General features: G+C 43.5%; 1 protein-coding gene across 2 annotated transcripts in view; it reads right to left on the reverse strand.

Annotated features, from left to right (window-relative positions):
- The window catches only part of P4HA2 (prolyl 4-hydroxylase subunit alpha 2), a 151,400-nt gene extending 124,124 nt beyond the window's left edge, over positions 1-27,276 (reverse strand). For both annotated transcript variants that reach the window (XM_082252775.1, XM_082252776.1), the window contains exons 1-3: positions 27,182-27,276; positions 14,621-14,717; positions 12,696-12,847 (exon numbers count right to left, since the gene is read on the reverse strand). In XM_082252775.1, the coding sequence (XP_082108901.1) occupies positions 12,696-12,847; positions 14,621-14,717; positions 27,182-27,263 (331 nt within the window). In that variant the 5' untranslated portion in view covers positions 27,264-27,276. The remainder of the gene's footprint in view (positions 1-12,695; positions 12,848-14,620; positions 14,718-27,181) is intronic.
- Positions 27,277-27,612: the final 336 nt, after the last annotated feature.

Raw genomic sequence — 27,612 nt, forward strand, 5'->3', positions numbered from 1 at the left:
TCTCAACGGCCCCTATGGTCAAATGGGCACTGTGGCGAATGCGGCCCTTTCAAAAAGGGGCTTCCTTCGGCAGTGGAATCCGGAAGAACGCGAGCAGCGTATCTTTATTTCCCACAGCATGAGGAGCAGCTTATTATGGTGGCTCCAACGCAAGAACCTGCTCAATTGCAATTCTCTAGTTCCCATCACTTGGGTCATCATTACAACCGACGCCAGCAACTCTGGTTGGGGAGCCCATTGCATGGCAGAAGTGGCTCAAGGGAGATGGCCTCCACAAGCCCACTCCCTGGTTTCCAACGTCCTGGAGCTTTGTGCGGCTTTTCTAGCTCTTCAAGCTTCACACCACCTAATAGAAGGCAAATCCGTGCTTCTTCGAATGGACAACACCACGGCAGTGGCTTATGTGAAAAGACAGGGCGGAACCAGGAGTCTCTCCCTTCTTCAGGAGGTAGACCCAATTATGACATGGGCCCAAGCCCATCTGTCCAACATCTCGGCGGCCTACATTCCGGGGCCACAGAAGGTCCAGGCAGATTTCCTTTCCAGAGTCCAGTTGAATCACAACGAGTGGTCTCTCCACATCGACTAATTCAAGTGGATTCTGTCTCTAGGGGGTCTCACCTGAAGTAGACCTGTTTGCATCTCCATGCAACCACAAGCTGTACCGGTACTTTACACGCAGCAAGTGTCACCAATCCAGCGGAACGGATGCTCTGACCGACAGATGGGAATTCAGCAGGGCATATGCCTTTCCCCCATTTCCCATCATCCTCAGATTTCTTCAGAGACTCCAAGCAGAAGATGTGGAGATTGTCATGGTTGCCCCTCATTGGCCAAACAGGCCCTGGTTCCCACTTCTCCTGCAACTCAGTTATCGGAGCCCGATTCCCCTGCCCCTCAAACCAGACCTTCTCTCGCAGGGAACAACACTACATCCCTGCCCCGCTTTGCTCAGGTTAACGGTCTGGTTCTTGAGAGGGAGAGGTTGGAGTCACTCGGATGCCCTCCTGGGGCAATCCCTACCTTAATGAACTCCAGAAGATCCAGCACAAACAGAGTTTACTGCAGAGTCTGGTCTAGATTCTTGGAATTCACGAATCCGGAGGGAAACCCTTCCTTGAATTTTGGAGTTCAAGAAGTTCTGAAGTTCCTTCAAGCAGGACTGGATAAATCTCTATCAGTTGGGACTCTCAGGGTGCAAATATCAGCCTTATCGGTGTTCTCAGGGTTCTCCTGGGCCAAGCATGTACTCCTACAACAATTCTTCAAAGGTGCGGTCAGACTCAGACCTCAGAGGAAGCCAAGGTTCCAGAAATGGGACCTTCCTCTTGTCCTTAACGTCCTTTCAAGAACTAGTTTGACGGACTCCATCAGAGAACTTACCATTAAAACAGCCTTTTTAATGGCAATCACTTCAGCCAAAAGAGTTTCTGAGATCAGTTCCCTTGGTCATAAAGAACCTTTCCTCACGTTCTTTCCGGATCGAGTAGTCTTAATTCCGATGCTCAATTCCAATCCGAAGGTATCATCGGTTTTTCATGAAAACTAGGAGATTGTGCTCCCTACCTTTCGATCTTCCGAGGATAATGAACCTCATCCCTTGGATGTAGGGAGGACTCTAATGGAATATCTTCAGTCAACGTCTTCTTTCAGACAATCGGATAGGTGTGAAATAGGGGTGCGCTGATATAAATGATAGCTGCAACCTGAACTGTGCCTTAGTGAAAATTGTGTGTAAAATAGGTGCGCTAACAATGAATGAATAAATGAATATATCAACACAGTGATAAATAACAATCTTAAATATGGTGATATTCCAAGTGAGTAAATAAAATAAATCAAATGTCCAAAAGAAATCAAAAGTGACAAGTGATGAAACGTTGTGATCCTTGACTTATTAAATACAAAAACTCATATGGTGATGTGAATTCAAAAGTCCACAAAAACTCTTCACCAAAATGTTGAAAAGGTAAAGTAAGTTGCCAGTGCTCTGTGATTGAAGATCCCGCCACCACCACACTATCCTTCTTACCAGATGAATGAATTAGGAAGGCAGAGAAAACTCTGATGATAGTGTTGGGGAGAAGAAAATAATCAATTAATCCACCCTGTGATATGGTGCAGGATTAGCCTCTTACCAAATGGCAGATGGAATCAGCACAGAGAATATGGAGCAGACAATGCCTCTTCACTGTATCTGTAACTGGCAGCTGTGTTTCACTTTCACTAAGAATCCGTCCTCCTATTAGCTCTCCAAGATGAGCATTATGGTGATAGAAAATAAACGGACCATAGTGTAATATCCCCGAGGTAAATTTATTCAAAATAAAGTGTTGCACTTACATTAGGGATGGAAACATTTGCGGCAGTACAGAAACGATACACCTGACTCGGCTGCAGACCGAGCGGTGTTGGACGTTCGTGGCGGCGCGACACGCCTCCTCTCTAACGACGTTTCTTCCAAACAGGCTTCTGCTGCCTTTTCTCAGGCAAAAATAGAGGAAAGCGGGCCTCGTCAAGGTCCATTGCAGCCTGGATTGTGTCTGCTATTCAGCGAGCTTACTGTGTAGAGGGTTTGGCTCCTCCGGAGGCGGTGACAGCCCACTCAACGAGAAGCATCTCAACGTCCTGGGCGGCTTCACATCATGTTGCACCAGAAGTAGTCTGCAGAGCGGCTTCCTGGTCTTCTGTAAATACGTTTATGACACATTATTGTGTGGAGCCAGCCTCCTTATCTTCAGTTAATTTTGGCTTGACTGTTTTGTCTGCTAATAATTTGAAGTAAAATTTGATTTGAAACATTCCCACCCGTGTGGTTTGGGCTAGTTATTTCCCACACGTAGGCTGCCATGGAGACTGCCAGGAAAACAGAAAATTCCTATCCTACTTACCGTAATTTTCCTTTCCTGGTGGTCTCCATGGCAGCCGGAGGTCCCACCCTCTGGTCTTGGATTCGGCTAAGATATGGAACACTGGCTGTGCCTGCAAGCTGAAATTTATAGAGGGGGGTCCTATACCATTGGAGAGGAGGCGGGGTTAACCCACACGTAGGCTGCCATGGAGACCACCAGGAAAGGAAAATTACGGTAAGTATGATAGGAATTTTCCGTTATATATATATATATCTCAAGTCCCGCTTAAATTGACGGCACTATACAAGTACCCGTAATAAAATACATCAATATTTTTTAAAACATATGCATTCTGGGGTGCCTCAATGTGCATTTTGTCTTTTTTTTAAACATTCCAAGAAGTGTTTTGTAATGCATTTTTATGTGCTTAAAAAGAGAAGCACTTGTGTTCCTGTCTATTTTGTTTTTACTGTTATGTCTAAAATGCAAATGCATGCATTTTAAATCAATTTTACTGAAAATGCATTTTGGACAAACTGCTGGTTATCTTATTTTCACAAACCACAGTCTAGGGAATTCAATAAACCTTTTTTAATAATATACTGGTGGTAGGCCTGTTTAAAAGGGCCTGTGCCTAATTCAGGCAAGCCTTTACAACAATTTTGGTAATAATAACTCTACGTGCAGTAAATTCAGGTAGTTCTTACTACCACCGCTTTGCGAACCTGTCACTATAGCTGCAACAGATAAAAAAAGAAAAGAGATTACCCCCAGTTTGCAGATTAGAAAACGAATTAGCACCAACTGAGCTTGCACACAGATAGACAGTGCTCAGAGTTGGCTATGTCTGCGCAGGGAAGTAGTCATGAATGGGACAGCTTTCTGCACAGGCTTCTATCCTCAGCCCCACTAAGCTGGCAGCTGGGAGATTCCCTTGGCTAAAAGCTGAATGTAACCAAAGGGGCAATAATGAGTGAAACTGGAGGCATAATCAGTCAAACTGGAGGCAGACCTGATGGAGACCCAATCTTAGAAATCACCATTAGGCTGCACAACACCTAAAACACGATCACATCACTGTCAATCAAGAGCAGTGTGGACCTGTTGGGAAACTGGTGTCTTAGTTCCCCATTGGGTTTTGCCCACCCAACTACAATATGCCTCAGCCACACCCTATCTGTGGAATGGGCAAAGTGTTTGGGGAGGGGGCTCCGTAATGAACACTTCAGCCTCAGTGCCTCCACCTCCTAAGACAAATTCATGTAATTGTTCCCAAGAGGTACGTGGATCGGTCGCAAACAGCAACAATTTTGGAGTGAAAGAGCAAGGAAATTGTAAAGAAGATCTACAACAGTCATTTATGAATGAAGCCCACTGAACAAATGGAAACTATGAAGATCAACTTGTCTCACTGTCAGCTGTTCTCAAGCTCTTAAAAAAGGGATGCAGATATTCTATATTTTTTTCAAGATTAATAAAAAATGGATTTTTGTAAAATCTTACCGTAAAATCCTTTTCTCTTAGCTCATTGACAGACGTAGTCCTCGGTGATACACCACCTTCGGGTTATGTTGCCTCCACAGGAGCAGGACTAGACAGGAAATTAAAAAGCTCTGGCCACACCCTAGGGGCAGTCCCAGAGGGTATATCCTCTCTCTCTCTGCCTCAGCAAATCAGTTATGTGAAAAAGCAGTCTTTAGAGATTTTAACCCAACTCAAAAAAACAGAGGGGCGGGGACTACGTCTGTCAATGAGCTAAGAGAAAAGGATTTTACGGTAAGATTTTACAAAAATCCATTTTTCTCTAGCGCTCATTGACAGACGTAGTCCTCGGTGATACACCACCTTCGGGACGTCCCAGAGCAGTATCACAACTGAGGGGTGGGAAAATGAAATCAAATCCCAATCTAGGAGGCCCAACCGGTGCCAACTAGAAGTTTACAATGCTCATCCTTAATGATGAGACTCAACAAAAGAGAGAAAAAATCTTTTTTTTTTTTTTTTTTTTTTTTTTTCAAACAGAAAAAAACCCTCGAGGTAGACCACCGGTCTCCTCAAATTGCGGCCTGCAAAACCTTGCGGCCAAATGAGGCATCCGCCGATGCCGTCACATCAATTTTATAGAATTTTGTAAAGGTATGTACCGACGACCAAGTGGCCGCCTTACATACCTGGACCACTGACGCCTGATGGCGAAAGGCCCAGGAAGTACTGAGCGCTCGAGTGGAGTGCGCCCTAACAGGGAACGGAGGACTCTGACCCTTAATAGAATAAGCCTGTACCACCGTTTGTCTAATCCATTTGGCAATGGTCGCGGCAGATGCAGGCAAACCCTTTCTGGGGCCATCCGTGATCACAAAAAGTGAATCCGTCTTACGGAATGATTCCGTAGTTTTCAGGTATACCCTGATTGCCCGAACCACATCTAAGGAATGCAACGCATGTTCCCGATGATGCTTGGGCTGAGGACACAAGGAAGGTAGTACAATATCTTCATTCAGATGAAAATCTGAAACCACCTTAGGAAGAAAAGATGGCTTAGGATGAAGTACTACCTTATCCCTATGAATCACTAGGTATGGGGACTGGCATGATAATGCAACCAGTTCTGACACCCTGCGAGCAGAAGTAATAGCCACCAAGAAGGCCACCTTCTGGGATAAAGTAAGCAAGGGAATCTCCCTGATGTTTTCAAAGGGAGGTTTCTGTAGAACCGACAAAACCAAATTAAGATCCCAGGGCGGTAAGGGCGCGCGGACTGGAGGAGCCAGGTGCCGCACCCCCTGGATGAAATTCCGCACCAAGGATTTGGTAGCTAAAGGTTTCTGAAAGAAGATTGCTAATGCTGAAACTTGACCCTTGATGGTGCTCAAGGCTAGCTTCTGCTCAACCCCTTGTTGCAAAAAGGCCAATATTCGAGACACCGAATAGGTACGTGGAGGAAATCCTAAAGATTCGCACCACGCAATATAAGTCTTCCATGTGTGATAATAGACTTTGCTGGAAGTCGCTTTCCTTGCTTTAATAAGGGTAGGAATGACTGAAGTAGACAAACCTCTGTCCTTCAGTACTTGGGTCTCAATGGCCAGGCCATTAAAACCAGCGACTGTAAAGCACGAAGGTAAATTGGTCCTTGAGACCACAGACACTCCCTGAGACGAAGTTCCCACGGAACGTCTGCGACTAACATGTCCAAGTCGGCCAGGCCGGCTTGAGGAGGCCAGCCTAGAATTTCTAGGACCACTGGAGCTGATTGGATCTGAACCAGGCGTCCCTAGAGCTATCTGGCCCCGACCATCCGAGAAAGTCTGGTCGTTTTCCGTTTCCACACATTTATCAGATACCTGATAGTTATCAGGAAAGGTGATCTTTTCTGGTTGAACCTCAGGGACCGAAGTCACCCGACTAGAGGCTACTTGGCCTATCTGGTCAATCAGATCCGATTCCTGTGAGGTATCGGGACTAATCTTAGGAAAGGGTAAAGGAAAAGATCTATTCAGGGAACGGTAACTACCGCTTCCTGTGGTACTTAAATGTTGGAAGGGAAGAATCGCACCGGTAGTAGTGGTTGATGCTCGATCTAATGTCCTGAATACCGGTGAAAACGTCCCCCCACCCTGAAACCGGGTGGGGGCGCACCTTCAGGCTGTGTACTCCTTTACTTCGGGTTTGGCTGAGTTGGTCCTCTGCTTGTCCGACCAGCCCTTCTTGAACCCTCCTGGAGGAGTCTTGCCTTTCCCGGGAGTACCAGCCGGGCGCCCTTTATGGGCGGTAAAGAAAGGTCCTCGCTTGTTGCGAGGTCCCTTAGCTTTTGCAGCCTGTGGCAAAAAAGTGCTCTTGCCCCCAGTGGCATCCTTAATGATTTCATCTAGGTTGGCCCCAAATAGACGATTCCCCTGAAAAGGGAGATTGGTCAAGGTCTTTTTGGAACCTAGGTCAGCTGACCAGCATTTTAACCACAGCACACGTCTGAGGATCACTGCTAACTTAGATGCATGCCCTAACAAGGGAGTAGTGTCCAAGGCTGCGTCACAGATAAACCGTAGCCCTTGTATGATCTGTTCCATCAAAAGATCTGATTTGGAAGACAGTCTACATGTCCGTGGCTTCTGACTGGTAGGTAGCTTATACTTAACCCATAAGATTCCCAGAATGCCACAGATTACATCTTTTAAACATGTATACAATAGATTGTTAGCTCCCAAACCAAGCCTCCTGGCTTTTTGCACACATAAAATCACACTCAAAGTAGGAGGATCTGTGACACGTTATAGGATAGAAAGGACTCTTTCTTACCATACAGAGAGGGGCCCGCGTTCACCACAAAACCCGTCAGGGAAAAAAGGGGGAACATACTACTCACCATACCGGAACCAGGCGGGCACCAACTCCTGACAGTACCCCTCTCCACCGGGGCGGGAGGGCTGTCGACCGATACGGACGCCGTGACTCATGGTCTTTGGCGTTTCAGCGAGACGTTTAACTCGCGGGTTCAGTCCTTTAATGGGACTTTGTCGCGGCCGACCCAGCGCGGAGCTATGGCCTGCACGCGCTCGTAGGCTGAACTGGGGTGACCAACGGATCTCAACATCCAGCCCGTCGCCCAGTTCAGCTTTCTTGCTTGAAGATCTCACAGGAACACTGGAGAAAAAAGCTGTCTAAAAAATCCTTTAAGAAAAAAATTCTTGCCAGGACCTAAGATCCCAGCAAGGTATCTAGGTCCTTACTCCTAACTAGACAGAAAATAACTGATTTGCTGAGGCAGAGAGAGAGAGGATATACCCTCTGGGACTGCCCCTAGGGTGTGGCCAGAGCTTTTTAATTTCCTGTCTAGTCCTGCTCCTGTGGAGGCAACATAACCCGAAGGTGGTGTATCACCGAGGACTACGTCTGTCAATGAGCGCTAGAGAAATATATACTATAATAAAATACATAGCCTGCTAAATAAGGACAACTGCATATTAATGTTTAATATAACAGGTAGTAGGCAGTGCCCTAGTGTGCTCATATTAGCAGTTTATAGAGCGCTTTATGAGTTATCAGTTAGAGACAGACAATCCAAAAGAGAGCAGTAATTGCCAGGCTGTATTAGAAGTCCAAAAATCAGTTGATTTTTTTTGTTTTTTTAACCACTTGCCGACCGCCGCACGACTATTTACTGCGGCAGTCTGGCTCTCCTGGGCAAACCGACGTAGGGCTACGTCGCTCGCCCAAGAGCATCTAGGGGGCGAGCGCGCGCCGCCTGAGGCACGTACCGCCCCCGCTCGTTCCCCGACATCCCCGTGCGAGTGACCGTCGGCTCCAATGTCCGCCGGTCACTCGCAATCTCCCACTGGTGAGGGAGAAAGGCAGACAGCTGATGTAAACAAACCCGCCTGTCATTCTCCCTGATCTAACTGCTATCTAGGATCGCATGTCTCTGTGGTTACATCACAAGCCACGCCCCCGGACAATTAGAATCACGCCCCTAAGGATACATTTAACCCACTAATCACTAATAAAGTTAACCCCTTCCCTGCCAGTGTCATTTTTACAGTAACAGTGCATATGTATAGCACTGATTACTGTAGTAATTTCACTGGTACTCCCAAAAGTGTCAAAAATTTTAGTCAAGGGTCCGATCTGTCCACCGCAATGTCGCAGTCCCGCAAAAAAAAAAAAACACGCAGATCACCACCATTACTAGTTAAAAAAAAAAAACATTAAAATGATATGTAGCAGCTAACAAAATTGGCCTGAAATGTTAAAAAATTTCGATTTTTACATTTTTTTGGGGGGGAATTTCATATAAAAAAAAAAAACGTGAAAAAATGTGAAAATAATTGTTATTTTTTCAAAATTGTCGCTCTTTTTTGTTTATAGTGCAAAAAGTAAAAATCGCACAGGTGATTAAATACCACCAAAAGAAAGCTCTGTTTGTGGGAAAAAAGGACGTCAATTTCATTTCAGTACAGCGTCGCACGATCGTGCAATTGTCCGTTAAATTCACGCAGTGCCGAATCGCAAAATAGGCCCTGGTCTTTGAGCAGCCAAATCCTCCGGGGCTTAAGTGGTTAAAGGACTCAAGAGGAGCCGTTGCAAGTTCCTTTTAACATTTGTACTTTAAGTGGATATTTTCAGTTTGCTTTATGCTTTTATGCTGATTTAAGGGCTGAAACAGTAAAGCAGTACAATTTTCAGTCTGTAAATAGGGTCAAAACTAAGCAGGGATCCAATAATGTTGCATTGGAATCGGTTGCCCTGTTCCCTGTTTAGGAAATTAACTTTCATTACACTAGCAGCAGATTATAAAACTAGGATGAGAAGGTCAGGAATTATTCTTGTGGTAAGGAATGGCAGAGCAGCAAAGTTTCCAGCCAAGTCTACAAAAGAACATGTGCAATGTCTTGGCGGGTTACAATACTTCGTTACTTGAAAACAAGCCGAGGCTGCAAGGAAAACATGCTCATGTGAAAGTCATCAGTACCTAACTAAATAAAAAAAAAAAAAACTACATGCAATGTCAGCCAACAATAGATGAAACATGCATAGCCTGTATAGTACAAAACCCCAGGAGACTCATTTATATTACTGGAAAGTTCTGTCTAAGCCATCCAAATACAGTTTTCACACATGTTTAAAGGCCAAACAATTCAATTACTGACTGTTTAATTCCAGGATGAAATAAAAGCAATGCCCTGTGTTATAAAACACAGCAGGCATCATGACTGGAGACAGTTCCTTTGGGTTGGCACAATGGCGTAAAAACGGTTAAGGAATGACAATGGGGTGGGTTTGGTGGATGAGGTGGTGTAAATTTGGTGGCAGGTTATTGGTGGGGAAAAAAAGGAGGAGACTTTTGTGTCACTGCAAGTCACGTGACTTACTGGTTCCTTAGTCTGTACTATTTTCACGAGCAACGAGGGCCCTCCCGCCCTTTGTTGCTGAACTTTTATTTTAAAAAAAAATAAATTAACAAATAATGCAAAATAAAAAATAAAACACGACTTGGGCTTTGTGTTGTATCCGTTGTGTTATTGGATGCTGTTGTAGTTAAATCCTGGTTGCAATATTTACTGTTAGTTTAATGTATGTTTGTTGCTACATAAATTTTATTGTCACAGCTGGGGGTTATTCCTTTTGTTGGCTGAGGTGGCAGGTGGCTGAAGGAGTCAGTAGAATGGGGAGCAGGAAGCCGTTAGTAAGCCCCTGAGCCTAACTTGGACGGCTGGGGGCTGAATTGGCTCCTAATAGGCAAGAAAAGTTGAGATACGCCACTCAGCACTGTTAAGGGATCTGGTGTTGGCTATATATGTTTACAGGTTTGATTGTTCAATTTACAGTTGTCAAGCTGTGGCCGATACACAATTAAAGTATCAACCCAGTCGAAAGAATTTTTTTGTCGGTGTGATTATTTAAGGTGATCCTAAAGGAGAAGTGAACAGCAGAAAAGTCAAGAAAACCCATGATCAGAGAAATATACAGGCTGCCACTGTTGACTAATCCTCCTAAAATAGTTGGTTTGCACAGAGCAGTCCCCATCCTCCTCTACTCACCGCCAGCACGCTCTGTTCCTCCTCTGCAAGGTCTGCCCCCATAACAAGCGGTTGCTATGGGGTCAGATGTGGGGGCTCGCCCCCGAGTCGGCTGTGTGCCCATAGACATGCAGTGCGGCTTGGCCTTGACCCCACTCTCTGTACAACAGCAGCGGGAGCCAATGAGGAGAGAGAAGGAGCAGCGATGCTGCTCTCAGGCACAGTGCTGGATCAAATACGGACTCTGTTAAGTATTTGGGGGTGGAGCTACACAGGAAAGGTTTTATACCTTAATGCAGAGAATGCACTAAGGAAAAAACCTTTTAACCTTTACAACCACTTACATCCTCCCTGGCGGTACGATTCTTTCTGATTTTAGGTGCTGAAAGCGGTACCATTATTTTGCATGTAATTCTTAAGAATGAGCAGCCCAAACCAACTATTTACATAGTATTTTTTTTTTACTGTGCGTTCTTCTTTATAACATCTCGGGTATGATAAAGTTTGAAACACAAAATCATAAATTATAATATAATAAATAACTATAAATAAGTTAAAGTATATACATATACATATATATATATATATATATATATATATATATATATATATATATATATATATATATTAGTACAGTAAAACTGCAGGAAAGGGCACTGGGGGGCGAACTAATGTGAATTTATTTTATTTTGCAATGTATCAGTGTGTTTGGTGTGTTTTACTTTTTGAATTTGCCGCCGGTTCCACCCCCCCCTGCGAGCGTCACGTCGCAGGAGACGGAAGTCGGGGCACAGAGAGCATCGGGAGGAAGACCCACCGCTGCACACCGCCGGGATACATCACTGGATCCCGGGGACAAGGTGAGTACCCTCTCTCACAGGATCCAGTGATCTTCCTAGCTGTACCCCGAGTGTGGCTCGGGGTTACCGCTTTTGGCACTGAAATTTAACCCCGAGCCACACTCGGGAATACCGCTAGGAAGGTTAATCTTTTTATATTTCTTTATATTTGTTTTGGGTCAGTGACTTAAAGGATAAGTACAACTTTCGTAACACCCATATTCAGGTAACATTTTACGAACCGCATAATGCACCGTTCCCCCCCCCCCCCCCCCCCACACACACACACACACACACACACACCTTTCCGATCTGACAGCTAGCAGGGTTCTTCTCCACCCACCGCTAGCTGTCACAATTTAAAGAAAACCTGGCCAAGCTGCGTCAATCATTCACAATGTTCTGTGAATGGAAAACTACAAGATCCAGCAGTCTTTGCAGCGTGGTAGTTCATTTTCTCTTCCTATCAGATTGCATCTGCTTGATACTACAGGATGTACAGGCAAGCAGATACACTGGCAGATTTGCTGGAGACCTGCATGGCAACAGTGATCTACTGATTGCTGGTGCAATGCTTTACAGGCTCCAAAAAAATAAAAAAATAAATAATAATAATACATGCACATTGTTTTACCTGCAAAAAAATGCATTTATTATTTTTTTTATTAAAAGTGAACTTCTACTTTATAGTACTGAGGCCACACAAAGTCAAGAAGCTAGCATTTTTTAGGATGTGGTCAGCAACCTATTCTCTGAAATTTCCTTTAAAAAATACCTAGACAATGGGGTCCCCATCCATCCGGCGGATCGGACGACAGTCAGATAGAAATAGACAGTCAGTCCGATTACATCCGACTGCCCCATAGGGAACAGCGGGCATCAACCTGTCATCTGCCTGCTCAGAGGGGATCAGCGGAGAGATTCCCTGCTGAGCAGGCAGATCTGCTGGACAGAGCCCACCCCATCTAAAAGAGGCCTTAGGCTTTATGCACATGCTTTATGCAAACAGCGTAAAGAGCTGGTGTAGACTATCTGCGTCCAGGGTTGTAAACCCATTTGCATGTTTACACAAGCATATAGCAGCATTCAGCCACTCATTGCAATGGGAGACTGTACGCTGTATTTGTGGCTCTCTTACACCAGCTATTTACACTCCATGCATGTGGTACGCTCTTGTGGCCATGGTCAGGAAACCCGATTGTAGATGATACAGCCCAAATGTGAAACTCTGGGTTCTCAAATACATGATCTCTACTGAAGAGAAGAATCACAGTCCAAACTGGAAGATCCCCTTCTTCAGCAGTGATCATGTGGTCTTTCCAACTGTACCTAGCCTAGCGCAACATTTTCTCCAAAAAAAAAGCGAATTTGACGCTTTCTGATAATCTTTATTACTTCAAGACTGTTTTTTTTTTTTATGACGACATCTGAACATAAGTTCCCTACAACAATTGAAGTAAAATGTTATACAGCCATATTTAATGAGTTACCTTTAGTTGAATCTTGAAGCACTAAGTTCTCCAGAGAAAGCCAACCTGTATTAAGCCTCTTCACAAGTTTGTAGGCATTCACAGGATGAGCTAGAAACCCCTCTGGATCAAGAGAGGATTTGCTTGTCAAATCTTCTATTTGGGAAGCCCAGCTGTAAACAACAAAAATTGAACACATAAAATAAAGCGTTATTCTGTATATATGCAACGTGTGGGTGAACCATTCATACTCATTATGCTCAATTCACAAATTGTTATCATGGCTATAGATGGAAGGCTAGCTGGCTGATCCAAAAAAAAAAAAAAAAAAAAAAAAAAGGAGAGAACTGTTTTTCCCACCCACACATTTGAGGTGGATTGGGGAATCCTCCAGCTGTGCTATTATATCCTGGCTATGGGACTCCTCCATTGCCAGAATACAGTGATCAGCACTGTAGCTGATTGGCTGCAAGCGCTACTCAAGCAGACATTTACCGACTGTCCTGTTTGGGAAGAGTTGAGTACTGGATCAACTCCTCTCAAAAGGGGAACAGCCAAACATGGATCGAAATTCAGCCAGTTCCTGCTGAACCAGACAAATTTCCATTCAGGTATGGCCAGTTTTAAAGCCTAACATTATCACTATTACAGTGTGCCCTTCCCCTCATTAATGCAACTGAAATCTTTGGCCACTCTTCCTCCAGAAGCTTCTTCCTCTGCCATTGAGCAGCAAGGGCTGATGTAACTTCTGCACTGGAGTTAATGTTCTGGCATCTGGATCCATCTTACAAATGCCGAAAGGGAGAGGAGAGCTTACACTGCACTATGCATGCCCCGCAGATACTCTGCACAGAATAAAACGTATTGGAGCTAGAGGAAAACATTTTTTTTTATGCAGAATAGACTTTGCCTTTTTTTGTTGTCTTGGAGTCCCGTTCTACTTTAAGGCTCAATTCATAAACAGATAATATGCTTTATTTAGTCTCTTTGGTAGTGGCAGAACAAATAAAGAAAAATATCAGCCACCGCACCTCAGTGCGTAATAAGCGATAGCAGCCTCAGCCTAACTCCGTCCAGGTCATATCCCCCAACATGTTTCATCCCACCCATGGGGCTTAGTCATGGAGGTACCGTAAGGTGAGGCGAAACATGTTGGGGCATGGCCTGGATGGAGTTTGGCTGAGGCTATTATCACCTATTGCACGTTGGGCTTGTATGGTGTGCGGTGGTGAGATTTTCTTTATTTGTTCTATGGATTACATTTGTTCTATAGATTACATAGAGTCGGGGTGGACTAGCCTGACCAGCACCCTCAGTGGAACACAACAAATGAGGGACATAGATGCCTGTTACCTGCTGTCAAGTAATTCATGGGTACCCACAAGTATCCAATGTGAAAGTAACCAGAGGGCAAGGCATGGCACTCTAAACAGGAACTTCTACTGAGGCTCTAAAATTAAAGAAGTCACTAACTGTGGTTTCTAGGTCTGTGATTTTACCATGGAGAAGTTATTTTATATTTTAAAACAACTCAGCTGTATGGGCCGCAAAAAAAAAAAAAAAATCTATGCACAGGTGAAAATTACATTTCTGGAACTAAAAACAGAAGCACGATTCACAGGGATCAAACCCAACAAAAACACATGCAAAAGGATAAACCAAATGAGAGGGGTTATAAAGAGCTACCATTATTCCAAAATACTGAAATGGCTGCTTCGTAATCAGGAGGAATATCCATTTACTGTTGTCAGACTGTGCACAGCATGAACCATCTTTCTTGGTCTCAGCTGGGTATTCTTGAATTTTTACCTAAAATCAGCAAAATGCAAAACACCAGTGCACAATACGGCACTTGATGACAGGTGCTCTTCAAAAGCAGATGAAACAATATCAGCACAGTTAGCAGAAAGTATGGCTAGGAACAGTAACTGCATTCTTTTTTTTACCTTTTGATTTTTTCCAGTCGTTCTTCTTCCTCTCTAATGTACTCTTTCAGAGACTGTACAAGATCTCTTTCTTTGTATATCAAGTCCGTCATTTGACCTGAAGCAAAAACAAAGGGATTTTTTGTCTACAATTCGGAAGAGAAAAATCATGTATTTACATTCTCCAAAAGGTAGTATTTAGATATTAAAAGTTAAAAAAAAAAAAAAAAAAAGAAGAATATATTATATATATATATATATATATATATATATATATATATATATATATATATATATATATATATATATATATATATATATATATACACACACATTATATGTATGTATATATACACACACACACACACACACACACACTGTACACATATATAATATATATATATATATATATATATATATATACACACACATTATATGTATGTATATATACACATACACACACACACACACACCTTAAGCCTTGAACACACGATCAAATTATTGGACACATTTTCTTTAGTTTTTTTGTTGCATGCTAGTCTCATATGGAAAGTGAAGAGGTTACTTTCATACTTTATTTTTTTTGGACGAAAACTGTACTAATTAAAACGAAAATCTGATGTTTTGTTCATGTGCGAGAAAAGATTTTATAGCCTGCACATCCAGTTTTTGTCATCCAAAACTTTGTAATCAGCTGTCAAAAGCATTACACTAACGATCCGAAAATCGGCAGATCGTTCGTCGGACAAAATTTTACCCGATATTCTTATCCTGTGTACGGGCCTTTACTCTGAAGCGGTTTTACCTTCCAAACCATTTGTAATTTTGTCCATTTATTCCTAGGATATGCAAATCCTTTACAGACAATAAATCCAGGTTGGTACCCTCATTCTCTATTTCAGTTCGCCACTGCAGCATGGATGCTTCCCTGCCTCTATCCTGCAATCAGGCAACATGAAAGCAGCACAGGGATAGGAGTTCTACCTTTCCTTCGCTCAAAATGCTCTAACCAAGTTATTTTCAACAGGTGATAAATCTGATATCAATTAAACATATTGGACTAGGTGAGACTTTAAATGAGACCCAAACTGGTGTTGCCTGGCGTCTCCATCCCTATAACAAAAAACAAAATGAGGTTGAAGGATTGTAAGAGGTGCATGAAAGTCAGCCAGCCCCCAGTCTGATGTACTCACCCTCCAGTCTGTCACCAACCAAATAAACCTGTCTCTTGGTACAAAGAACAGGGGTTTAGTTGACACACATTTGCAAACGCATGTGAAAGCTGCAGAGCCACTTCACGGCACCCTGTTAAATCTGCAGTCCTACACTCTTAATTTAGTGTCCTCACACTGGAGGCACATGGCCGCTAATGGGTGGATCGGGGAACAGGTGAGAGGGAGACAGCCCAACCTCCCCCAACCCACCCTCATCCACGACTGGCTGTTGTCTCAAAGACTCAAATAATTAGGTTATAACCATGGTGCAAACTGGAAGAGACCAGCTGAAAAGCATTACACCTCCATCCCCTTGGTGGATGCAGTATATAGATAGGAAGGGATTTTATGTATGGGGCATGGCCTGTAAAGCACACTGCCTTTAAAATCCCCAATTTCCTCTTTGGGACTTTATGTGAGACAAGCAGGACATGCTATTGGTCTCCATCCCTGTATATGGAAAAATAAGGTCAAATCAAAACTGCATCCACCAAAAACGCACGAAAATCGCACGGTGGGACTTTATATGAGGCACCAAGCCGTAAGCAAGGCGTCTCCATCCCTGGTTGCTTAAACATATTGGACTAGGTGGGACTTTAAATGAGACCCAAGCTGGTGTTGCCCGGCGTCTCCATCCCTATAACAAAAAACAAAATGAGGTTAAAGGATTGATCAGACTGGGGGCTGGCTGACTTTCATGCACCTCTTACAATCCTTCAACCTCATTTTGTAATCTTATATCAATAGCAAAGCAGGATATCCGTTAGGCAGGCCATACACGGTGTGAATTTTTTTCCGCAACCATGGGTTGCGGGAAAGAAATTTGCAAAATTCCCCTATCAAACACAGGTAGTGCCAAGAGGGAAAATCAGCAATGGTCTTCTCCCAGCAGGGGCAGTATCAAAGTACTAAGGGTGTTTGGAACACAGCTAAAAGTTTAATGATATAACGATAAAGTCCTAATGTAGCCACATCCTCCAGAGGAAGGCTGTGGGGGGGGGGGGGGGGGGTCACTGCTGCTCTCTTTCATTTAAAAATGTCATGGCTGACACACAGCCCTTTGGGGGTGCCCAGTCCACATTATCATCACACCCTGCACTGTGAGTTTCAACCCATTCATTTGAATTGGCTGAAATCTCATTAGATCGCACAAAAAGTAGTGTATGCAGTTCTTTTTAAAAACATGCGGCACCAAATTGCATGGTAAGGCAGTACCATGCAATCTGGTGCATGCAAGCACCCTGCATTTCCAATCTGCATTTGGGGTGCCATTAACAATTTATTGGCACCTGTGTGTTGTGTTAGGCCCCAATTCACACCTGAGCGTTTTGAAGTGAGATTTCAAACTTCAACAGAAGCACTTTAACACTTGACAAAAGGGTTTTTTTTTTTTTTTAAATATATTCAACAGCGCCACTTCAAAGTTTAATGTTGCTTTAAGCGCCTTGTCAAAAAAAGTACATAAGCCTCTTCTGGACAGAATCACACATTTTGGCTCAAAAGACTTCAATGGGGGTTCCTTCGATAAATGTGCATGTTAAATCAGTGCAGACACAGCCACACTGTGAGGAAAGGTAACAGAAGACGGCAGATCACTCGTAGACGCTCTCTCTCTCGAAATTCAACACTGGTCACGGATAAGCTTTTATGGATCACGAGAGAACTGGTGCACAGTCATGTTGGGACAGGAAGGGGCCATCCCCAAACTGTTCCTACAAAGTTGAAAGCATGAAATTGTCCAAAATATCTCTTTGTATGCTGATACCTTAAGAGTTCCCTACACTAAACCTAAGGGGCCAAGCCCAACCCCTAAAAAACAACCCCACACCGTAATCACCCCTCCACCAAATTATTTGGACCAGTGCACAAAGAAAGGTCCATAAAGGACATGGATCAGGGGGTTTGGGGTAGAGGAATTTGACTGGCCTGCACAGAGTTCTGACCTCAAACCAATTATCGCTTTTGGGGTGAATCAGAGCGGAGACTGTGAGCTAGGCCTTCTCATCCAATAGCAGTGCCTGACCTCACAAATACGCTTCTGGAAGAATGGTCAAACATTCCAATAGACACTCCTAAACCTTGTGGACAACCTTCCCAGAAGAGTTGATGCTGTTATAGCTGCAAAGAGTGGGCCAACTCAATACTGAACTCTACGGACTAAGCCTGGGATGCTATTAAAGTTCATGTGCGTGTAAAGGCAGGTGTTCCCAATACTTTTGGTAATATGGTGAAAGTGGACCTTGCGTTTAAGCGCAAGGTCAGCTTTAAGCATTCAATAAGAATGCCCGATCATGGCTGGTTCTCTCAAACAGGACCCTCCATATTGCTGAAAAGCATGCAGCCAATAAAATATTTTTGTAGGTGTTCTATCATTGTAACACATTTGTGATGGATGAATTCTTATCCCTTTCACCTGCGATTACATAAGAGCTAGAAGTTCAGGTTTTGAATGTGGTCTGAGGTCTTGTTGAGAAGACCAACACTCAAAAAAAGGACTTACCCATCCCTTCTCTTTTCAAAAGCAAAAAAAAAAAAAAAAAAAAAGAAGAAGATATATATATATATATATTATATATATAGTTTTTTTACTTACCGTAAAATCCATTTCTCTGAGTTCATCATTGATGGACACAGTTCTCCATTATTCAGAATACCCTACAGGAGTAGGACACCCCTTGAATAAAAGTACGCACCAGGGAGTGTGTGGCCAGGGGTCACTGAAAGAAGACTTCCAAGGGGGACACCTGGCCCTTGATGGTACTCATGGCCAATTTCTGCTCAACACCTCGTTGAAGGAAGGTCAAAAGCCGAACCTCCGAAAAAGAACGAGGGTGAACACCGAACGTCTTCGACCACTAAATATATGCTTTCCACGTACGATGATAGATCTTCCTAGAGGTAGACTTCCTAACCTTCAGCAGTGTCAGAGTCACCAACCCAGGCAAACCTCTATCCTTCAGCACCTGGCTTTCAACAGCCAGGCCTTCAAAGCCAGTGACTGTAAAGCAGGATGGAAGATCAGCCCTTGGGACAGCAGATCCTCCCTAAGAGGCAGTCTCCAAGGGACGTCGGTGACCAGGTCAGCATGCCGAGGGCCAGTCCAGGGCCACTAGAATGACTGGAATCCCTTTGGCCTCGATCTTGCCAAAAGTCACGGCAGAAGCTTGAGAGGAGGGAATGCATAGATCAGACGATACGGGCCCCATAGGCCACCAGAGCATCTGTGGTGTCTGCCAGAGCATCCCGTGACCTTGTGCCTGACAATGTCGGGGCATGCTCCTAATGAGATGACTGATAGTGTCCTGAGGTATTTCCTCCCAGATCTGGACCAGGGCATCCCTGAGCTCCTGAACAGTCTGAGGTTCAACCAGGAGGCGTCGGATGGACCAAAACATAAATGTCCCAGAGGTCTTATTTTGGATTTAGGTCAGGTGAGCGTGGGGGCCATTCTATGGCATCAATTCCTTCATTCTCTAGGAACTAGCTGCATACTCTCACCACATGAGGCCAGGCATTGTCGCGCACCAGGAAGAACCCAGGACCCAATGCACAAACGTAGGGTCTGACAATGGGTCCAAGGATTTAATTCCTAAAACTAATGGCAGTCAGGGTGCTATTGTCTAGCCTGTAGAAGGTCTGTTCATCCCTCTATGGATAGGCTTTCCCAGACCATCACTGACCCACCACCAAACTGGTCATGCTGAACTATGTTAAAGGCAGAATAACATTCTCTACGGCTTTTCCAAACCCTTTTAAGTCTGTCACATGTGCTCAGGGTGAACCTGCATTCATCTGTGAAAAGCAGAGGGCGCCAGTGGCGGACTTGCCAATTCTGGTGTTTAATGGCAAATGTCAATTGAGCTTGACGATGCCGGGCAGTGAACACAGGGCCCACTAGAGGACGTGGGGCCCTCAGGCCAACCTCATGAAGTCTATTTCTGATTGTTTGGTCACAGATATTCAGCCCAGTGGCCTGCTGGAGGTAATTTTGTAGGGCTCTGGCAGTGCACAAAGCTCCAGCTCTCCTAGAGTAACTGCCTGTCTCCTGGATTCTCCTCCATGCTCTTGAGACTGTAGTGGAAGACACAGCAAACCTTCTGGCAATGGCTCGTATGGAGGTGCCACCCTAGAGGGGTTGGACTGGCTGTGCAACCTATAGGGTCCAGGTGTCACCTCATGCTACCAGTAGTGACACTAACCAAATGCAAAACTAGTTAAAACCGTCCGAAAAGAGGACTAGGGAAAAAAAAAAAAATGTCAGTGGCCTCCACCTGTAAAACAATTCCTGTTTTTGAGGTCGTCTCATTGCTGCCAATGTATAGCATCTGTTAATTTCATTAACACTAAAGCAGTTAAAACTGGTTAACAACCCCCTCTGCTACTTAACTGACCAGATCAATATCTGAGGAGTTCAATTTACTGGACGCTATGCTCTGATTAAAAATTGCTCCATTAATCTTTTTTGAGCAGTGTGTATGTATGTGTAATATATAACAACACACACACACACAACACACACACACACACACACACACACACACACACACAGTATCTCACAAAAGTGAGTACACCCCTCACATTTTTGTAAATATCTTATTATATCTTTTCATGCGACAACACTGAAGAAATGTCACTTTGCAACAATAACTCAACACACAGCCATTAATGTCTAAACCGCTGGCAACAAAAGTGAGTACACCCCTAAGTGAAAATGTCCAACTTGGTTTCAAGGTGTCAAAATTTTATGTGGCCACCATTATTTTCTACCACTGCCTTAACCCTCTTAGGCATGATGTTCACCAAAACTTCACAGGTTGCCACTGGAGTCCTCTTCCACTCCTCCACGATGACATCACGGAGCTGGTGGATGTTGGAGACCTTGCGCTCTTCCACCTTCCGTTTGAGGATGCCCCACAGATGCTCAATAGGGTTTAGGTCTGGAAACATGCTTGGCTAGTCCATCACCTCTACCCTCAGCTTCTTTAGAAAGGCAGTGGTCGTCTTGGAGGTGTGTTTGGGATCATTATCATGTTGGAATGCAGCCCAGTCCCTGAAGGGAGGAGATCATGCTCTGCTTCAGTATGTCACATGTACATGTTGGCATTCATGGTTCCCTCAATAAACTGTAGCTCCCCAGTGCTGACAACACTCATGCAGACCCAGACCATGACACTCCCACCAACATGCTTGACTGTAGGCAAGACACACTTGTCTTTGTACTCCTCACCCGGTTGACCCCACACACGCTTGACACCATCTGAACCAAATAAGTTTATCTTGGTCTCATCAGACCACTGGGCATGGTACCAGTAATCCATGTTCTTAGTCTGCCTGTCTTAAGCAAACTGTTTGCGGGCTTTCTTGTGTATCATCTTTAGAAGAGGCTTCTTTCTGAGACGACAGCAATGCAGACCGATTTGATGCAGTGTGCGGCGTATGGTCTGAGCACTGACAGGCTGACCCCCCCGCCACCCCTTCAACCTCTGCAGAAATGCTAGCAGCACTCATACATTTATTTCCCAAAGACAACCTCTGGATATGACACGGAGCATGTGCACTCAACTTCTTTGGTTGACCATGGCAAGGCCTGTTCTAAAGTGGAACCTGTCCTGTTAAACCTCTGTATGATCTTGGCAATCGTTCTGCAGCTCAGTTTCAGGATCTTGGCAATCTTCTTATAGCCTAGGTCATCTTTATGTAGAGCAACAATTATTTTTTTTTTCAGATCCTCAGAGAGTTCTTTGCCATGAGGTGCCAGGTTGAACTTCCACTTACCAGTATGAGAGAGTGAGAGCGATAACAGCAAACGTAACACACCTGATCCCCATTCACACTGGACACCTTGTAACATTAACAAGTCACATGATACCGGAATGGGAAAATGGCTAATTGGGCCCAATTTGGACATTTTCACTTAAGGGTGTACTCACTTTTGTTGCCAGTGGTTTAGACATTAATGGTGTGTTGAGTTATTTTGAGGGGGCAGCAAATTTACACTGTTATACAATCTGCACACTTAGTAAATTACATTGTAGCAAAGTGTAATTTCTTCAGTGTTGTCACATGAAAAGATATAATAAAATATTTAAAAAAACGTGAGGGGTGTACTCAGTTACATAGTTACATAGTTAGTGAGGTTGAAAAAAGACATCAGTCCATCCAGTTCAACCTATGATGTGTGTGTGTTTGCTTTTAACCGTACATTGTATACCCCTGTATGTTGTGGTCTTTAAGGTGTCCATCTAATAGTTTTTTGAAACTATCAATGCTCCCTGCTGATATGACTGTGGGAGAGAATTCCACATCCTTACCGCTCTTACAGTGAAGAACCCCTTACGCACTTTAAGGTTAAACCGCCTTTCCTCAAGTTTTAGTGAGTGGCCACGTGTCTTATTGTATCTCCTCTCTCTGAATAGTTTGTTCCTTATGCTCGGGTCGCCAGAACAGTATTTGTACATTGATATCATATCCCCCCTCAATCGTCTCTTCTCCAGAGAGAATAGGTTCAATGCTTGTAGTCTTTCCTCATAGCTGATGTCCTCCATTCCCCTAATTATTTTTGTTGCCCTTCTCTGGACTTTCTCCAGTTCCAGCACATCCTTCCTGAGGACCGGTGTCCAGAACTGGACAGCATACTCCAGATGTGGCCGGACCAGAGTCTTGTAGAGTGGGAGAATAATCTCTTTATTTCTGGAGTGAATCCCCTTTTTTATACATCCCAGTATTCTGTTGGCTTTGCTTGCAGCGGCTTGGCATTGCATGCCACTGCCAAGCTTGTTGTCTACCAGTACCCCCAAGTCCTTTTCCATCCTAGACTCACCCAGAGGTTCCCCCCCTAGTGAGTAGCTTGCTTTCTGGTTTCTGGCCCCCAAGTGCATTACTTTACATTTTTCAACATTAAATCTCATCTGCCATGTAGTTGCCCACCCCGTTATTTTGTTCAGGTCCGCTTGCAAGGTTTCCACATCCTGCATAGAAGATATTGGCAAGCCTAATTTAGTATCATCTGCAAATACTGAGATTGTACTAGATATCCCCTCCTCTAGATCATTTATGAATTAAACAGGATTGGTCCCAGGACAGAACCCTGGGGGACCCCACTTTCCACACCCGCCCAATCCGAGTACTCCCCATTAATCACCACCCTCTGTACTCTCCCCTGGAGCCAGTTCTCTATCCAGGTACTCACCTTATGGACCATACCTACCTTCCATAGTTTGTACAGTAAGCGTTTGTGGGGAACGGTGTCAAAGGCCTTTGCAAAGTCCAGATACACCACATCCACAGGCTTACCTTTATCTAGGTGGCAGCTCACTTAATCGTAGAAGGTTAATAGATTGGTTTGGCACAAACGATTTTTCATGAATCCATGCTGATTACTACTTATAATACCGTTTTCATTACTAAAGTCTTGTATGTGGTCCCTTATCCCCTCCAAAATTTTGCAGACTACTGATGTTAGGCTGACCGGCCTATAGTTACCCGGGATATATCTCGGCCCCTTTTTAAATATTGGTACCACGTTGGCTTTTTTCCAATCAGCTGGCACCATACCCGTCTGTAAACTATCCTTAAAGATCAAGAATAATGGTCTGGCAATCACCTGGCTGAGCTCATTAAGAACCCTCGGGTGCAAGCCATCCGGTCCCGGGGATTTATTTATGTTAAGTTTCTCTAGTTTAGCTCTAAGTCTATCCTCTGTTAGCCGTGGCGGTACTTCCTGAGGTGTATTATTTAGTTCGGCCTTGCAAGCAAGGTTCGTGTAGCCCCCCGATTCCTTTGTGAAGACTGAAGAAAAGAAATTATTTAACACTACCGCCTTTTCTCTGTCCTCAGTGGCCATTTTTCCTTTATCATCTTTTATGGGGCCAATGTGCTCTGGCCTCGCTTTCCTACTGTTTATATACTTAAAGAACTTCTTGGGGTTCTTTTTACTCTCCTCCGCTATATGTCTCTCGTGTTCTATTTTAGCCGCCCTGGTTTCGTCTTTACATTTCTTATTACACTCTTTGTAGTGCTTAAATGCTGCCAATGACCCCTCAGTCTTGTATTTTTTGAAGGCCTTTTCTTTAGCTCTAATATACATTTTTATGTTGGAGTTTAGCCACCCAGGGTTTAGTTTTGCTCTTTTAAAATTTATTTCCCTGTGGAATGCACTGGCCCACCCCCTTGTTAAGTATGCTCTTGAAGCACTCCCATTTTTCCTCCTGAGAGATCTATCTATCTATCTATCTATCTATCTATCTATCTCACTCTGCGCTGCCCAAGTGTAGAATAAAACAAAAACTAAGTGCTGCATCCACCTCGTGTTCCCACAAAATAAAACAATACAAAATGTGATGCTTGGTGTCGCACAGACTCGATCGTGTATAGAAGTGTCACAAACTATAACCTGTAGGGTGTACCATTTGGAAACATAAAAATAATATCAAACCATAAGTATATACATGGATTCAGATAGTGCAGTCCATTGTAAAGGTGTATAATCAAATTTTAACCACTTAAGGACCGAGCCAATTTTTGACACATTTTGTTCACAAGTTAAAATCAGTATTTTTTGCTAGAAAACTACTTCGAACCCCCAAACATTATATATATTTTTTTAGCAAAGAATCTGGAGAATAAAATGGAGGTCATTGCAATATTTTTTTTTACACTGTATTTGCGCAGCGGTCTCTCAAACGCCATTTTTTTTTTTTTGAAGAATTCTATTTCACTGCATTTAAAAAAACTAAACAGTAAAGTTAGCCCACTTTTTCTGTATGTTGTGAAAGATAATGTCACGCCGAGTAAATAGATACCCAACATGTTACGGAATGACGACGAACTACGGTCAATAAAAATCTCCATAGGTGGCACTTTAAAACATTTTTAACGGTTACCAGTTTTAGAGTGTAGCTCTTTTTTTTTTAAATTATTGCTCTCGCTCTGGCGATGGCAATAATACCTCACGTGTGGTTTGAACAGGGATTTCATTTGTGGCGCGACTTCCCATATATATTTTCTTTCGTGCGCGAGCTTACCGCGATGGGGGTGGCTAAAACATTTTTATTTTTTCCTATTTTCAATTTTAGCACAGGTTTTTTAAAAAAAAAAAAGATCACTTTTATTGCTGTCACAAGCAATGTAAACATCGCTTGTGATGACAGCAATAGGCAGTGACAGGTACTCTTTATGGAGGGATCGGGGGTCTAAAAGACCCTAGACCCCTCCACTACACTTCCATGTATTAAAAATGCAGAAAACTGCATTTTTGAATACATTCACTTTTTAAATCCGGCGCCTTTAGCAGTCGAGTAACCCGGATGTGACGTCATGGACGCCGCCCCCGGGTTACGTCATTGGAGACCCGATCAAAGCCGCATCCGGCTTTGATCGGGACTCCAACCAGCCAATGGGTTAAGGATCGAGTGGCTCCCGAGCCGCATTGGTCGTTACCACCGGAAAGCCAACCACCGGCTCTAAAAAATGGTACCGGGCCTCACTCCGCTACAACCACTTAAAGTCAGCCGACGTAGGTCTACGTGGCTGGTTGTTAAGTGGTTAATAAAAACAATATAATAGTATAATAGTTCATTCTCCAACGGTAATGCATCGAATACAATCAAATATTCTCCAAATAAAGTGCTGCTTTTGTGCATATATGAAACCAAATTGATTTGCAGCTATGAAGGCTTCAACTCTTCTGGGAAGGCTATCTGCAAGGTTTATAGCTGCATATACACTTTGTAGAGACTTTGTTATTTTGTTCAAAGCCCATTCCCATCTTCCATTACAGCCGCCATTAAAGTTCCCAGTGTCGGCTAGTGTCAGAACTTAGAAGGAATGGCAACATCATTACTTTGTCATGTTACCTCGCTAGGCTCGAACATTACATCATGGGAGGAGATCACATGCCCCTCCATACTTTGAAGCACAACCAAGTATTTTATTTTTTTTTTTCAAGGCACAGAAGGAGCGGCAGGGGAGTTTAAGAGAGGTCTTCATTAGGCATTAAGGAAGTGGCCTTTACCCTGATGAGCCAAGTGACAAGGGCTCTTTAGTAAAACTTAAAACTAAATAATAAAACTAATTTCAGGACCCTGCATTCACTATATCTAGTCTCCCACAATACACAGAACATGGACATGCAATTTTTTTTAGTAAATATAAACTTTTAAATACCTTTTCTTATCAGTAGTTAGAGCAGTCGGTTGATTTCTATTAGTGTCCAGCCAAGCACTGGTTAAAACATGTAGAAGGAGTTTTCTGACTGACCTATGATACTGCAAGGCCCCTGACCCTCTGTCTGGACAGTGCTGATTGGCCCTGTGCTGATCACATGCAAAAAAAAAAAAAAAGAAACCTCTCTAGCAATACACACCAAAGTGAGCGTGTGCAACCTGACTCCATAGATTTATTAGGAGTCAGTGGAAGAAGGGGAGGATCATAGAAGTCTGGATCAAACAGCCTTTTTACACAAAGCAGAGGATTTAACCCCCTAGGTTCCACAGTGAGTATAACAAGCATGCTTTACTGCAAATACAAACTGATTTACTGTTGTGGGTTTAGTAACATTTTAGGACCAACTTATCTGGCATGGGGTCTCTTCCTCCCATGCTCACTGGTGTGGCCCTTCAGTATTTAGTGTCCTAAAGAGGATTTTTTCTTTTATTTCAGTACAGAATGCTCTGATAACTGGCCTTGCAGGTAACACAGTTATAATAACACAATCTTGTAAGGACAACCTCTCTGCCAAAAACAGAATAATTGTGTGAAAATGAAATGGTGAGTCACATTTAGGGAAGTATGTGTTTCTGCTTCTGCCACAGCTGCTGAATAGAAAATGAGAAGCAAAATGATAGAGCTGATAAGAGCTTACATTCCAACATTCTATGGTCTTTACATACAGGCATCAGTATGATAAAGAGCAGTGGGTAGAGTAAGTTATTACAGAAGGCCCATCTCAATGGGCATTGGGTTTGTGTGAACAGTCTATGCATTAAGATACGAAACCTTCTGTGTGCAGCAGCCCCCCTAATACTTACCTGAGCCCCATCTCAATCCAGCGATGTTGCATGGGAGTCTCGGCTGCCCGGGACTCTCCCTCCTCATTGGCAGAGACAGCAGCGGGGTGCCATTGGCCAAAAATTCCCAAGTAAATGGGTACAAAGCTGAGAATTTTAGCAGGGAGAGCTCGTTGTTGGGAGTATCCAGGACATATAGGATGCCAGGGAATAATGCAGTCTACTAGGCTCCATCTAAATAAAATATTAATGCAATGGACGCCATAAAAGTTCTAAATGACACCTCGAGAGAAACAAAATAAAAACATTGGGAGTTGCTAGTCACGTGTGGTGACACTTACAGTGGTATATAAGAGACTTACCTATAGACGTGAAAAACTCTGCTCGGACAGGCCATTGGCAGATGAGATCAGCAAGAAGCAGACAGATGCCAAAGTACTTCATCTTCCCTTCGGAAAACCCAACAGTCTAAAAATTAAGCAAGTACAATAAATTACTGATAAAGGCAGACATCAAAGACAAACTGCTTTCAGAAAACATACATATGGATACCAGATTAGAGTGTATATATACACACACAGCTGTTTTAAGTTTATTGGCCCTAGTGATTGGTTTTATGCTTTTAATAGACAACAGAGTTTGGCATTATACATTACTAGTAGGAACAGATTGCTTTCTATACTTTAATGGTTTCAAAGAAAAAGGAGGATATATTGCAATAAGTGTTGCATTAGGTTCAATATTGCCTTTTCATCCAATTCCAAAACTATCTTCTCACATAACCCAGCCATAA

This window comes from Pelophylax lessonae, assembly GCF_965119305.1.
Source record: "Pelophylax lessonae genome assembly, chromosome: 4".
Classification (NCBI taxonomy): Eukaryota; Metazoa; Chordata; class Amphibia; order Anura; family Ranidae; genus Pelophylax; species Pelophylax lessonae.